We start from the raw sequence: 14831 nt of genomic DNA, 5'->3' as shown, positions 1-14831 counted from the left end.
TTGTGGCTGAATGTTTCACTCTTGCTCAAGTTCTTGTTAGGCTCTTTCTACTTACCTGTTGTTCATAGTTTCTTTTCCTTTTATTTTGTCTCTTACACACAGCATTTTCTTAGTTTACCCTGGTGTTATATGGGTACTTTCTTATGTGCCTTCACTCTGACATTTTAGTGTACATGTATTGCTTGGGAAAGGACAGGAAGCTCAATGGGTTATGTGGTGTGTGTTTTTTACTTGTGAGTTTACTTGCAAGCTTAGTATTCTTTTTGTAAGAATTTTCTTCCTTAGTTGTATCTGGTTCCCGTCCCCCCTCAAAACAGTAAAAATATATACATTAACAACTCCCTAGCTAAGTCAGCAGAGCACATGATCAGCATTTCTCTTCAATTGGCATTTTAAGGGAAAAACCCCACCTGTGTTGATCTATTTCCTTATTCAACCTTCAGGTTAAAAACTTAGAATCCTCCCTCCCAGAAAGATCTGATAAGATTGCCATTATCACTGGACATTTGAAATATCTCACAAACAGTGACCTTTGAGTCTCAGTTCAAGATGTGACTAGTATATCTCTTGGATCATGAGTGTTTCTTGAGTTGTGGTTTCTTATCTGAAAGGCGGGAATCAATAGATGCATCTTTATCTGAGTCTGAACCCGCCCATCCACTAAACCAACCTGCGTGTACTCCAGAGGTTCAGTATGGGCCCTAGTCAGCATGGCTGTGGTGGCTGGGGCCAATGGGTGTTGTAGTTCAAAACATCTGGAGGGCACCAGGTTGGGGGACGCTGCACTAAATTAAAACAGGAGGCAGCTGGTTTCTCAAAGGCTCAGTCTAGACCCAGCTGAGTCCCCAACACCTGGGACCTCTGTTCCCTGCATATTGCCCATCTGATAAGGTCTAACCACCTTCTCTTCTGTGGAAGCCACAAAGCTGTGGAGCTCTTCCGGTTGTGCATCTCAGCTGCTGATTCCCATGCACAAGTCAAGAACAGGCAAATGAGAATGAGCAGCTGAAGTGCATCAGGCTTCTGAATCCTCTGTTGCTACTCATAGCAGGGAGAGGAGGGTAAAGGAGGCCTTTGGCTGCATCTGGGCTCAGGCAGGTGTGATTTGGTGGGTGGAGCGAATGTTGTGGCCTTTGGGCCTTGTGCAGTTCAAGGACTGCCCCTGCTAAAAACGTGTTGCAGAACAAGAATGTCTGTACTGTATTACTTTATTACTAAAATGTATAACATAGAGTTGTCTTGCCCCTTCCCTTCTGTGCATAAGCGCCATCAGTTTTACTATTTTGGCAGAGTTGCAACACACACCAGGGTGGTGGAGGAAAGGGAATCTTCCTTCCTATTGCAAGTGTTACCAGTGTCAAAGCAGTTGTAATAAAAACCTCTTTGCTGTTTGTGCAGAACATAAAGTTTGGATGGTTTAGGGTTAGGCAACTCACAAATGAAGCATGACTCAACCTGTACTTTCAGTCAATATTCTTCTGAGATTCACATTTCTAGAGGTGGGGAGCCTGCAACCCTCCGGTGTTATTGGGCTTTAGAAACAGCACTGGCCCTATTGGCTGGGTCCGTTGGGAACTGGAGTCCACTTGGAATTCTATAATAGCTGTAGGTTCCCAATCTCTGATGTAGAGACCAGGGGCTTGTTTGCAAGATCAGGGTTGCCTGAGGTTGAGTTTGTTGACTCGGGGATGGTTTCCTGGATCGACAATCGTAGAGTTGTAAGGGACCCATAGGATCAACTAGTTCAACCCCCTTCAATGCAGGGATCCCTTCTCCACGTGATCAAGGAGGTCTACAGTGCACCCAGTCACAATGCAGCACTCACTTTCTCGTATAATTAATTCGCAGGTCACTTGTGGCTGCAGGGAACTCTGCACTCCACCTACCTCTGCACATCAGTGATAACAACTCTGCTATTGTTTGCATGAGAGGTGAGTCAAGAGCCCCTGAGTTTGTGCAGGGGCTCCTTTCCTCTCTTTCAACTCACTTCAGCCTCTGATTCACCCCTTGAGTTAAAATTGGAGGTTGAAAAGAGTTTGGGGGTTGTTAACCCAGGGCAGCCTTTTTGCCAACCTGGTGCCCTCCAGATGTTTTGGACTGCAACCACCATCAGCCCAACCCATCTGGAGGGCACCAGGTTGGAGAAGGCTGCCCTTGGGTCATTGATCATGTAGACAAGCCCCTGTGACAGACAGATTAACTGCTACCAGATCTTTCAGAGTCTCTCGTGTCCAAAAGTTCAAACTCTTCTTCACATTTAAAATATGTTACACTTCAGCTTTTTTGTGCATAGCTACACCTACATCTAGAAAACTTGGCATACTTGATTTTTGCAGTCTTTACAGAAAGCTTTTGATTTTTTTTGCAGAGAAGAAAAGGCAAGTTGTACAACATTTTGATTACAGTTAGGAAAATAATTTAGAATTCTGTGCAATGAATCAAGTTGCTGCAGTGTTGGAAAAGGTTGCATCCTATACAGGGAGGCCTTTGGTCACAGCCACTCTCTCATCAAGAGTGCAAACATTAATTCATGGTGTGTTTTTTTAATCTACGGTAGTCTTGACCCCTCCAGATGGTTTGAACTATAACTCTCATCGGCCAAGGCAGTTGTAAGTTCAGCGCATCTAGAGAACATGAGGTCAGTGAATGCTGACCTCCTGGGATAGCTCAGTTGGTAGAGCATGAGACTCTTACTCGGCGGGTTGTGGGTTTGAGCCCCACGTTGGGCAAAAGATTCCTGGATTGCAGGGCTTGGACTAGATGACCCTCGTGGCTCCTTACAACTCTACAATTCTATGATACTATTGTTGGACAGTTGTCCTCACCCCACCCCCTTTTAGAAGAAAGGTAATTTATGGTGTGCTCTTGTCCTAACCACATAGGTGAAAAAGCTTCAGGTGATGTTGAGGCAGGCCAATGACCAACTCGAAAAAACCATGCGAGAGAAACAGGAGCTGGAGGAGTACATGAAACAAAGCACTGAAGATTCAGGAAATCAGGTACAGAAAACCTGGAGAGAAGCAAAATCCTAAAGGAAGAGCAGCAGTTTGCAGAAGGGTATCCTAGGCCTGAACCTTTTTCATTGTAAAACCCCAGAGTTCCCTGGAAGAACAGTTCAAGCTTTTAGCAGGAGTGTGTGTGTGTGTGTGTGTGTGTGTAAAAGAGAGAGAGAGAGAGAGAATTGGCAACTACTACTGTTTTTAAAAAAACCAATTATTGGTATTGAAGAGGTTTCATTTATTTTCAGTTGCTATTAATTGCTATGTAAGCTCAGAGCAGCGTACATACAATTAATTAAGACAAAACAGTCCTTGCTCATAGGTTTGCTGTCTAAAAAGACACAGCACAAAATAAAAAAAAGATATGAGGAGGGAAGAGGAAAGAAGTGGCCTCTCCTCATCTAACCCTGTACTCTCAAAGGTCAAGCACTTAGAGCCAGCTTAATACCTACCCAGTGTGAGATTTGGGAGAATAAATCAACCAAGAAAAGCTGATGCTTCTATTCCAGCCCTAGATTAACCCCATGAGTGTGATTTCCCTATGTAAACAGCTTCCCTTAATGGCAGTGATATAAAACAACCAACCAACCATGGAAATTTGGTTTGGTATAAGTTTTAAAAATATAGATAGACAAGAGAAAAGGAAGAATGCACGATAAAACAATATCATAGTTAAGGGGAAAAGGAAACTCTCTAATTACAGAGTATCACAGGCAAGCTTCTGGGGACCATTAGAGTAAAACAAGCAAAGGATTTCCAGACTTCTCAATGTTGTTGTGTTTTGGCAGAAACAATAAAATCACCATCACCATGTATATAACTCTGGATAACATTGCATCCTTCTGATGAAATAGACTGTAGTCCACGAAACCTTATGCCATAATAAATTTGTAGGGGTGGTATTCAGCTAAGTTTTACACAGAACAGACCCATTGAGATTAATGAACATGACTTAAGTTAGGTCCATTAATTTCAAAGGGGTTACTTAGTTGAATATCACCTTTAATCTTCAAGGGGCCACAAGACTCCTTTGCCGCTTTTATAGCCTAAGGAGAAGTTTAGATGTGTTCAAGTTACGTAGCGAGATCATAGCTGGGAAAATATATGTGTGCAGCCTGAGGAAGTACCACCCACCTTGGGCCTGCCCATAAAAAGCAAGTCTAGAGTGAGAGGCTAGGATGTTTGCTGTTTCCAGGAGCTCTTCTCATTGTGAGACTTTTGCAGGTGAGCTGAGAGTTGGTTTTGCCCCTGGGTGAGAATCCAGAGGCTGAGAGGGAGGGTGTGCCAGAAGGAAAATGAAAAGATATTGATTTACATATACGAGTAACTCTGTATTAACTTGTATTACATGTACCAGTAACTTTGTATCACATTTTTATACGTCACTCTGCAATTTTGTAATATTTTGTTTTAAGTTGTTTGTTGTTGTTTCAGTTATCTGTACACTGATCAGAGAGATTTTAAAAAATATTTTAAGCAGTATAGAAATTAAAGAATCAAATGCATCTATGCTTGAATGACATGTGATCAGAAGCTTGAAGAACTTCCACCTAGAAAATAGAAGACAAATGGAATGTATGTAATCATGGCCTCCCAAATTTTACCAACTGCTGTTGAGAAAGCTGCTTGGGTGACTTCAGTTGCATGCTATATAAGAGACCATGTACCAGAAACTCCTGCACTAATAGACATCCCCACCAATCTGTCCGTGGCCCTTTCAACAATACCGAATTTAGTTTGAACATACTGACTGAAACATTGCAAGGGGCAACATACCATCTACTGAAAACTTTGTATAGCGCTTCCTCTTTGTGTTATATTTGTGTTGGTTGATAAGGTCTTCTTTCTTTCCTCCCCTTTAACAGATCTCCTCGCTTATTGTTAGAGTTCAGGAGTCCGAGGCCCTGCTTAGCGAACTGCAACAGGCATTTTCTCAAGCCAGGAGAGATGTCCAGGACCAAATGGTAAAAGAAATGCAGACATTTTTTTAATAATCTTGGGGTTTTGACTAAATAAATAATGTCACTGTATGGCTTTTTACTCCAAATGACAGCCTTGCAATTATCCACTTGCCTGCCCTTCCAAGGCAAAGAATGGTTGATGCCAGGCAGTTAACAAACTTGAGTGCTGTCCATCCTCACCTGTATATATATAGAGAGAGAAGTAAGGAGATTGTGCCTGGCTGACTCCTGACAGCAAAGCTAGGTGTGCATCTGTTTCCTTGTTCTTTCTGCTTATCCAGCTGTTGGAGGAGCCCAGATATGCACATGGTGGTGGGGAGCCCATCAAGATGGCCACTTTCTAAGGAATATTAAGGAAGGCAGGGGAAGGGGGCACTGAGGACACTGCAGCAATAAGGAGTAGGGATATCTCAGTTGACCATGTCCTGAGAGATGCAGAGGAATCCAACAGAGCTATTAGCGTGGTGTGGTGGATAGAGTGCTGGGAGACTAGGGTTCAGTCCCCACATGAGTCACAGCCTCTCAGACTAACCTACCCTACCGGGTTGTTTTGGGGATTAAATGCAATGGGGTGGGGGGGAGAGAACCATGTGCGCTACCTTCAGCTGCTTGGAGAAAAAAAGGTGAGATACGAATGCAATAAATAAATAATAACATAATGATGAATTCTGCCTGCAGTGTAAAGGCCAGAAAGGCTGTCTTATCAGAAGGCGGTAAACGCTCAACCTAGTCTCTTGGGGACGGTTGATGGCAGAGGTTTTATGTCTTCCATCTTGCCCTGGGGTGGTTGTTGTTGTTTAGTCGTTTCGTCGTGTCCGACTCTTTGTGACCCCATGGACCAGAGCACGCCAGGCACTCCTGTCTTCCACTGCCTCCCGCAGTTTGGTCAGACTCATGCTGGTAGCTTCGAGAACACTGTCCAACCATCTCGTCCTCTGTCGTCCCCTTCTTCTTGTGCCCTCAATCTTTCCCAACATCAGGGTCCTGGGGTAGCTTATTCTTATCCAGCTACAGCCTGTATTGCTTCCATGGCTTTTAAACCCACTCTATCTGAACACTAGAACAGTGGGAAAAGTGGATTAGGGATTATACAGGTGGGATTCAGGTATCTATGAGCCCAAAGTGTCTTCCTAGTGTCATTTGTTGCTGGCTCTGTCCCAGAAACTTCACAGTGATAGGAATGGACACTAGGCTAGAAGTGTTTGCCCGTGTCTTGACCAGTAGGTCAGTCTTCCATTCAGGAGACAGGCACAAAATATGCCTATCATAAACTGGTTTTTGCCTTTAACTTCCTTCTTTTTCATATGTAAGTGCAGAATCTGATTTTAGATTTTGTAATGCCTTTTCTGGACTGGCAGTGTAGATATTTCTTCATAATGTTACCCACCATGAAATTGTTTTACTGATGAAGGCTGAATGCAAAGTTTGTAAACAGCAAATGCATACTTATTTGCACACTCAGTTCTGAGCAGTAGAACAGTTGTTGTCATCCTAGTACTTGGGTGTTTTGAATTTTTCTTTTCACTTCATGTAACAAGATTCCTTTTTGTCTGTTTACCTTCAGAATTATGTCAGTATGAATTATTGTTCAGTTGTGTCTGCTGCAATCGATTTTACTTTCAATGTTAAACTTTTCTAAGGCTATTAAAGCTCTTTGAGGTAATTGAGAACTCTGACCTTGCAATGGAGCAAGGGCACCCTTGCGGACAAAAAAAGACACATCTATCCTTTACTGCTTCTGGTAATATGCTGCTTGTTGGAATGAGAAACCATGATGCAATTGATCTTTGGTTGGTTAGCAGTAAGGTGTTTTTCTGCAGCAGTTTAGTTCCTACTGACTCCTAAATGATTTAAAATCACTTCCTATTTCCAATCTGGGGTAGGTGTTGACACAAAGAGAGGTAGTGTTTTACCTTCCGTGAGCTTAGGAAATGTTGGAGATGCAACTTCATTGATTTTGAAACCGTGACTTTGAAATATTTGTGTGTGTTTTTCCCACCGGAGGCTGTCCTGACGCAGTCGAGGGAACATGTCTCGGAGGAGTTGTTGAGACTCCAGAAAGACAATGAAAGCCTTCAAGGAAAACATTGCCTGCATGTCTCTTTGCAGCAGGCAGAAGACTTTATCCTGCCAGAATCTGGAGAGGTAGGAGAATACGTTTGTGGTGATTGACTGGAAGTTATTCTCAACATGAAAAGCTCAGGGAGATAGTTGAGTAAAGATGTACAAGTTAGTTTCAGGTGCCTCTGTGTCCACACAAACACAAGGATTCTCACTTCTGCCCCAGTGAGAGGTTAGGTTAGTACCTGTTGACCTTAACTTCTGGGCACATGCACAAATGAGCTTGCTGTGCGCACATGTGTGACAATGAAATAAATGCCTGTTCCTTTAAAAGTCCAGTGTACCTGGGACAATGGCCTAACCTTCCCCATTGCATAGCAACCTGCCTGTCACATTTCCAAAATCCTCCATGCATTCATCCCTTGATGGTTCTGTCTACCAGGAGCAGTGTTTGAAACTCACATAGTTCTAGGCGCATTTTGCGACATGGGGTTTCATTAGCATGAGCAGTTTCTGAGCTCTGGGCGCAGTACTGTGCCTAAGATTTCAGATTAAAACTGCAGAGTGGAAGGAGGACCTTTTTCTGCCTCCCCACTTCCAGCTACTCTCTGAAGACTGGAGAAGAGACCCTCTTAAGAATATTAGGGGGGTGGGCAAGGGAAGGATTAGACCGTGTGAAAAATGAACATAATATTTTAGCTGCAGTTCATTCATTTTCAGCTTTGTATTCTTGTTATAAAAAGAGTGCCTAGACATTCCGCTGTTGTGCCCATAACCTCGGTTTAAGGTGTCATTTAGCTCCTAGCTTTCATATCTCAGTTTCTAACACTGACCAGGAGTGGGTTGGACACCCCTCTCTCTAGAGTCTCACCTTTTCACTTTTCCTTCTTCCTGGGTTGCTGAAAGGTGCCAATGATCCATCTCTTTCTCTCTGTCAGATACAACATGTCCCAAGTTTCATCCCCTAGAGGTGAGCCCAAGTCTAATTGGCCATACCTGACTAATTGGCCATACCACCTTCCCCCATCAGTTCCCTCCCCTGACTCTACAGGGTGAAAAGAAATAAGATGATTTCCTAGAAAATGTGACATCTCTCTACTGAATGTCATGCTTGATCCTTGTTCCTTCCTCACTAGTATGCATTTTCCAGTTGTACTCTAGGAATCTCACACAGGTGCCTCTTTGCTGAGACATCATTCTCTGCTTGAGGACTCTGCTCTGGTGCCTTTAGGTCATGGGACCTTGGTGTCAGATGTTCCTCAGTGTGGATCTCTATTTCCTCAACATTTCTTCCTCACCCTGCCACCATCCCCCAGCTGACTTTCAGAAAGAGATTATCTAGCATTTGGACACACAGCTTTTTTGGGAGGGGAATCTAATGTTGGTTTCTCTCTTTAGTGTATACTTCCCTCTTCTGCTAATTTTAAAACCGGTTTCTACAGGGGGCAGGGTGGTAAATATTTTGTTACGTTAGGGCTGTGTCTGGGCATGGGAAAGAGAGAGTGCTTTGTTCTAGAACTGTGTCAACCTTCCTTTCAGGAACTCCGCGACCTGGTCCTCAAATATCGGGAAGACATCATTAGTGTGCGGACAGCAGCAGACCACCTGGAGGAAAAGCTGAAGGCGGAGATTTTGTTCCTGAAAGAGCAGATTCAAGCTGAGCAATGTTTGAAAGAGAACATAGAGGAGACTCTGCAGCTGGAAATAGAGAATTGCAAAGAGGAAATAGGTTAGAGAAGGGCAAGTTCTGGGCCTGGAGGGAGAGGGCAGCACTGAGCACCAGAGCAGAAAGGTACCCTGAGCTGGAAGGAAACTGCTCCTCTAGTTGCACAGAAGGATCAGTGCCATTCATTGCATCTAAACCACACTTCTTAGGTGTTCAAAGTGCTCTGCAATATCTTGGTAACCCTTTCAAGAGCCTTGAAAGGTAGTTTTCCAATTCTCGTCCCCCATATTGAGAGGAGCATCCCAATAAACTTTTTCAGGGTCATGCCCGATGTGCTTTAATGAAACCGCTTGAAATAAGTCCAATGTTTGAAATGGGATCCTGCAACTAAATAACTGGCTAGTTGAAATTGATATGGGAAATTCAGTACTTGTTTCCTCATCCTGCCTCTAGCCGCTGCTTCTTGACCCTCCATGCCTCCTTAGGGTTGCCAGTTCAATCCTCTAGTGACAGCAGACATAGCATGCAGCCTGTCACAGCACTTTGCCTCATTATCCCCTTCTTATTTCCTCTGCTTCAGTCAGACATTTAGGCTCTTCCACACTCAAGTACACTCCTCCTCTGGCCATCTTGCTTATGGAATTCCCTGAACCTCCCCTTTCTAGAACCTTTTCCCAGTCCTCAGCCTGCCATACAAAGGTGTTCCTGGCCATAGGGTCTGTGTGAGACTTTAATCATAGCCAAACACAACAGTGGTTGTGATTTTTTTTTAACATTGGGTTTATCTTTTTGTAAACAGCTTTGAGGGGTTGGTTTGGGGGGGGGGGTTGCAATCAAGCAGGGTATAAATATTAGGAAATAAAAATAAATATCCCCCCCCCCATGGAAACTTCTTATCTCTACTGATTTTAGATAGATGGCATGAGCTTTGTGTCACAGCCTCAGAGTCACAGGACAAGGTGCTTGTCCTGAGAGCTAGTAGGTTCCTGAGATCAGAGCACAGGTATGAGGGAGCCACCTGCCACTGCTCAGCCTCCTTCCCTTTGCAAAGGGAGGGCAGGGCCCTAATATTCCATGCCAAGATAAGTTGAGAGGAAAAAATCAGCAGCTAGAGGCTCAGACAGGAACATACACATTGAAATATGATAAACAGTCTTTTATGGAATTCCATCGGTGAGAAAGTGGTGTTGGCGACTTTAGTCCCTACCTGGCCAGCATGAGCCCGAACACAAGGTTGGTTAATGAGCTGAAAGTCTTTCTCTTCTCTTACAGCTGCTGCTTCATGTCTGAAAACAGAACTGGAGAGAATAAAAGCAGGGAAGGAGCAGGTAAGGGTTCCACCTGGATGCTTTAGGGGATGTTTGACATGCTCTGGTGAAAAGCAGCCTCTCTCTGCCCACCTTGTAGCAGCAGCAGCCCCTGTAGAGCAGGTGGGCATCACTTGCCCAGGAGTTGCAGTTGGCCCAAATTTTCTGGGGCTGTTCAATACAGGAGAGTGCTCATTGACTGCAGGCTTCTCCATTCTCATTTTTTAAAGGCCAGGGAATTGTAAGATTTAGTTAACTTGCAGTCAATTCATGCAGGTGAATGCCAGACAAGGGCAGTGTTGAACCTTATGCAACTTATTCTTGATTTCACAGTTGGAATCCGCCTTGAAGGAGAAAAATCAACAGCTGGAAAGCTTGCAGGAAAGGAGAAACAGCCTTGAGGAGCAGCTGAAGAAGGAGTTGGCTGCAAAGGTAACTATTAATGAAAACAGGGTGTGTTCGTGTAAAAAAAAGGGGGGGCATTATTTGCCACTCCAATGCCCCCCTGACCATCAGGGCCATCTTACAGTGCAATGATAAGCCCTTTCATGCAAATAAAAACTTGTTTCAGGCAAACATGGAGCAGCTGATGTTTGAGGAGAAGAACAAAGCTCAGCGGCTGCAGACGGAACTGGATGTTAGTGAGCAAGTGCAGAGAGATTTTGTGAAGCTTTCGCAGACCCTTCAGGTAGGGTGGTTGGCACAATTGGTGAGGCACTGAATAAACCAAGGGGAGATTCAGAAGAGATTTTCCAGACTCCGGAAAGCCCAAGCTGGCTTGGGTGGGCTCTAATGCCTGAGTAATAGTAGTAAATTGACAGCTAGTTGCCTTGATTATTATTATGGTCAGTGCATCTGACAGAGTATATAATTATAATAGCAATTGTGGAGTAATGTACATTGATTTATGTTAGTTAAACCATACTCTAAAGAAAGTCCATCTTTATCATCTTGCTACAGTAACACCCCAGTACCCAAATAGCCTTTTTAATTTTTTCCCCTCTGATTAAAATGTGCTCCCATTCATTAAAAATGTTTCCCACCTATTGATCAGCTTTAGCAGCCCAACAGAAAACAAATCCGTATGGGCTGACGGGTTTTTCATAGCGGTTTACAGTATTTTAATGTTCTAAGGTCTGGGAACCCGGATATAATGAACCAAATAATTTCCCCCTCTAGGTCCAATTGGAACGGATCCGGCAGGCAGATTCCCTGGAGAGAATCCGTGTGATCCTCAACGACACAAAACTGACAGACATTAATCAACTGCCTGAAACATGACACCCTCCATAGCAGGGCTCTAAGGCTGCAATTTTTTTGTTTTGTTTTGTGTTTGTTTCTGGTTTTTTTTTTAAAGAAAAACCCTCATCTTTATAGCAAAACATTTAATAATTATTATTTAACTCTTAACTGAAAGAAGCAGAAGATGACACGGGGGAACAATGATCCAGGCTGTGTTTCTGGAAGGGAGAGATGGCTTTGTGTTGGGGGCAGAAAAGCGTCAGATGGAGAGATGAGCAAGATGCTTTTTTGGGGGGGAGCTTTAGTGGGGGACCGGACTTGTCAAAATAACCACCCTATCTTCCCTCTCACCTCCACCCCTACTCTGGAATTCGGCTCTCTTCTTTCTCTCACCTCTTCCCATTAAAAACAAAATATTGTGGTGAAGGTAGTTCGGCAAATCAAATCTCCCCTTCTCTCCAAACCATATTTTGGAGTGAAGCTGTTGAACTCCACCCCAATGAAGACTGAAGGGCTACCAGGGGTATTGAGTGAGAGAGCAGGCTAGGCAGATGCTGGTCTAGCATGCTGTATGAATATTTTATATTAAAATATGAATTTATCTGCAGGACACTGGATTTGGGGTTTTTGAGCTCGGTGCACACATTGTATCTCGTATGTTGTGCAGGAGGAGACCAATTGCTGTTGAAAAGTGTGATGGGACAGGATGTTCGGGGGATGGGGGGGGGGACAGTGTAGATGAGAAGGCTCTGAAGTTGTCGAAAGAGAGGACTTGGCCTTTGGGGGAAAGCGACCACTAGAAATAAAAAGCCTCGCCCTGCAGATTGTTGGGGCAAGAGAGTGGGTGGCAAATGCACCCTGGAACGGCTGCAGGAGCAGTTTGAAAACAACACTTTTTGTGTTGCCTTTATTTCAGAGGTGGCAAGCAAAGATATCCTGCCCTAGTTGAGCTGAAATTTAGGATCTTTTCATTTATGGGAGGGAGCTATATCCCACCATTCCTCCCCTCGAAGTGTGTGTGTGTGTGTGTGTGTGTGTGTGTGTGTGTGTGTGTGTGTTTTGGGGGGTATTTAATCTGAATACAAAGGACAGAGGATGGAATTAGGTTTTGTATGACTCTTTAATAAAGCAAGCATGTCGATTTCAAGGCACCGCCAACAAAAAGTGGAGCAGGTGCTTTTCAGACTCACAGATTTAGAAGCTGTAAAATATGCCGCTCTTTTAAAACAGATTCTGAGACGGCGGTTAAGCTTCAATGGAATCATTCTTGGATTTGCCGCTTCAGATGCAGATTCCCCTTGCTGTGGACTTTGGGTTGGAAGCTGATCATGCTGTGGCCCCATTTAAATCCGTGGGACCTCCATGCAACTCATTTGCCCTCTGCATCTAATCATTTGAGCATGAAGGCAGGGGTGGCATGTGCTGCAGAGTTTGGAAGAAACAGGCTTAGAGGCAGAGCCACCATGAAAGAAATCTTATTTGCAGGTTCAAGCGTATCAAAAGTATTTTTGATTTCTCTCAACTCTGATTCCCTGCATTTCCTTTAAGAGCGTGTAACTTCCTAGAAAGTGCATCTTAGAAGAAGGGTTGTGTGAAATGGGCAGGGTGTGCTGTATCCATGAGCTGCAGCTCCCTTGCATTCCTAGCTTTTTCCTGTAGCAGAACAGATCACCTTCAACAGGGAGGTGCTTTGGGTGCAAAGAGCAGCCCATTTCCCCTTCCTGTTCCTGCTACTGAAAGACCAGCCATTGCTCCATGAAGCTGATTTGCTGGAATGAGCCTAGCATGGTCCTTAATATAATCATGTTCACCATTACCTGATTATTTCCCAAACAACTAGTGATCTGAAATTCCGCTTCATATTTTATCAGTGTAAGAGGAGGAATTACCAGAGTTCCTTGCCCCCACCCCGCTCCTGCCAAGGGTCCCATTCCAGACTTAACCACTTGGGGCCAGAAGTAATCAGTCACTTTGGCTGTTCTGCAGGTTTCTGTTGTGCTGGAAGCTCTCTCCTATGGGGAGTCTCTTGCTCAGTGTGGTTCCACCCACATAATTGCTACAGAATCAGAAATCACTTGGTGGAATCCAGTCTGTTTGTGTGTATGTGTGTGTGTTTATAGGAGGGGTGGAATACTGCAGCAGTAAAGAAATGGCAAGGTTGGGACGCCTACCGCTGTGAGGAACATTTTCAACCAGTAGGATTGGGAGGGAAGAACCTAGTCTGCATTGACAAGTTTCTTTGGATTGTTAATTCTGTCCTAGAGGCTGTAGGGGAGGTTTTCCTATTTCTTCAAGCATGCCTGAGGCTAACTCTCCCTGTTCTGCTCCTGCCATTTCAACATTGCTAAATCTTTTCCAGTATGAGTCAGGATGGATTTAGTGACTCTCCTGTCCACCTTCTCTGGTGAGCCATCTTTGGAAAAGCACCAACTAGTCAGTTTTATTTAACTATTTGTCTTAAAGTGGTTAGAAACTGGTTAAATAGGAAGAGAACGATATAGCATGTAGAGTAGCACAATAAGACCATTACTGAACTCGTTACAGCTTATGCATTGAAGAGCAGTACTTTGTGAGGTCAGGTGCTTGATTGGCTGAGTTTTTCCATCCAGATGCCTAGCATGGCTTCAGAGACAACAGGGGAAGTATGTTTTCAGCTCCTGACGACAGGGGAATAGATCAGCAGTACTAGATTTTAAAACTTTCATAGTTGTAACTAAATTAACAGATGATTGACAGTGTAATGCAGAAATTCTCAAACCTAGAACCCAAGAGACACACAGGATGAATTAAAGAAGCCGTCCAAATAATTTAGAAAAGGGAAAATAATTTTGTTCAATGCCGGGAAATCCTCAGTGAAAGTAAATGATTTAATTGTGGACATAATTTCTTCTATAATTAAGCTCCCCCCCCCTTCTTTTTTAAAAGGGAAAGTTGTGCCCATCTGACCTTAGATCCTGGGTCTCTTGCTGTAAAGGATTGCTTAATTTGTACCATTGGCTTTCAGGGTTACGCACTGAGCCTTAGCTACTACAAACAGGGAATATAATACAGTAACTCTTCAAAAAGGGGCTGTGTGCAGAATTTAAGAGAAAAAGCCTGCAAGTTTTAGCTCTGTTCTGTATACTTGTACAGTCTTAATATGTGCAAAATAAGTTCTTGCAGCATGTCTAACCTGTTAACATCTTCTTTACTTGACTCCTGTGCCATTGCTATACAACCTCTTAAAGCATGGTTTGGATAAGAATAAGGGTAGGAGGCAGGCAAGTCATCTATAAATATAGTCCCTTAAGAAAAAAATTAGTTAAGCCTTTAAATTCCAAATGAGTGTCTGGAATACTACATTCCAATGAACCAAGCCTCTGGTGTCCTGTGAAACTGTGGATGTAAAATTCTCCTGTCTACCAAATTCAGAAATGTAACCATTTGTTAACTGTATTTGAAGGTGTATCCTTAAGAAGTGTTCCAAATTAAAGGAGGTAAAAAGTATTTTGTGATCCTTCTCATACTTCCTTTCTGCCCAGGTGAATGTTAGGTCATGAGGCTAGAAAGAGATCCGTGACGCTTTCCTCAAAATAGTCATAGTAGGGGACCAGTC

The 14831-nt window shown here is 43.6% G+C and overlaps 1 protein-coding gene across 3 annotated transcripts in view; it reads left to right on the top strand.

The window, feature by feature from the left end:
* RABEP1 (rabaptin, RAB GTPase binding effector protein 1) overlaps positions 1-14722 on the top strand; it is a 51261-nt gene extending 36539 nt beyond the window's left edge. For all 3 annotated transcript variants that reach the window (XM_028708507.2, XM_028708506.2, XM_028708505.2), the window contains 8 exons: positions 2883-2999; positions 4865-4963; positions 6965-7105; positions 8561-8750; positions 9960-10015; positions 10328-10426; positions 10566-10682; positions 11174-14722. In XM_028708507.2, coding sequence (XP_028564340.2) covers positions 2883-2999; positions 4865-4963; positions 6965-7105; positions 8561-8750; positions 9960-10015; positions 10328-10426; positions 10566-10682; positions 11174-11275 — 921 coding nt within the window. In that variant the 3' untranslated portion in view covers positions 11276-14722. The remainder of the gene's footprint in view (positions 1-2882; positions 3000-4864; positions 4964-6964; positions 7106-8560; positions 8751-9959; positions 10016-10327; positions 10427-10565; positions 10683-11173) is intronic.
* Positions 14723-14831: the final 109 nt, after the last annotated feature.

The sequence above is a fragment of the Podarcis muralis genome, chromosome 15 (genome assembly GCF_964188315.1).
Source record: "Podarcis muralis chromosome 15, rPodMur119.hap1.1, whole genome shotgun sequence".
NCBI classification, from domain to species: Eukaryota; Metazoa; Chordata; class Lepidosauria; order Squamata; family Lacertidae; genus Podarcis; species Podarcis muralis.
Note: the sequence above shows the minus strand (reverse complement) of the source record. Positions and strands in the feature narration are given on the sequence as shown.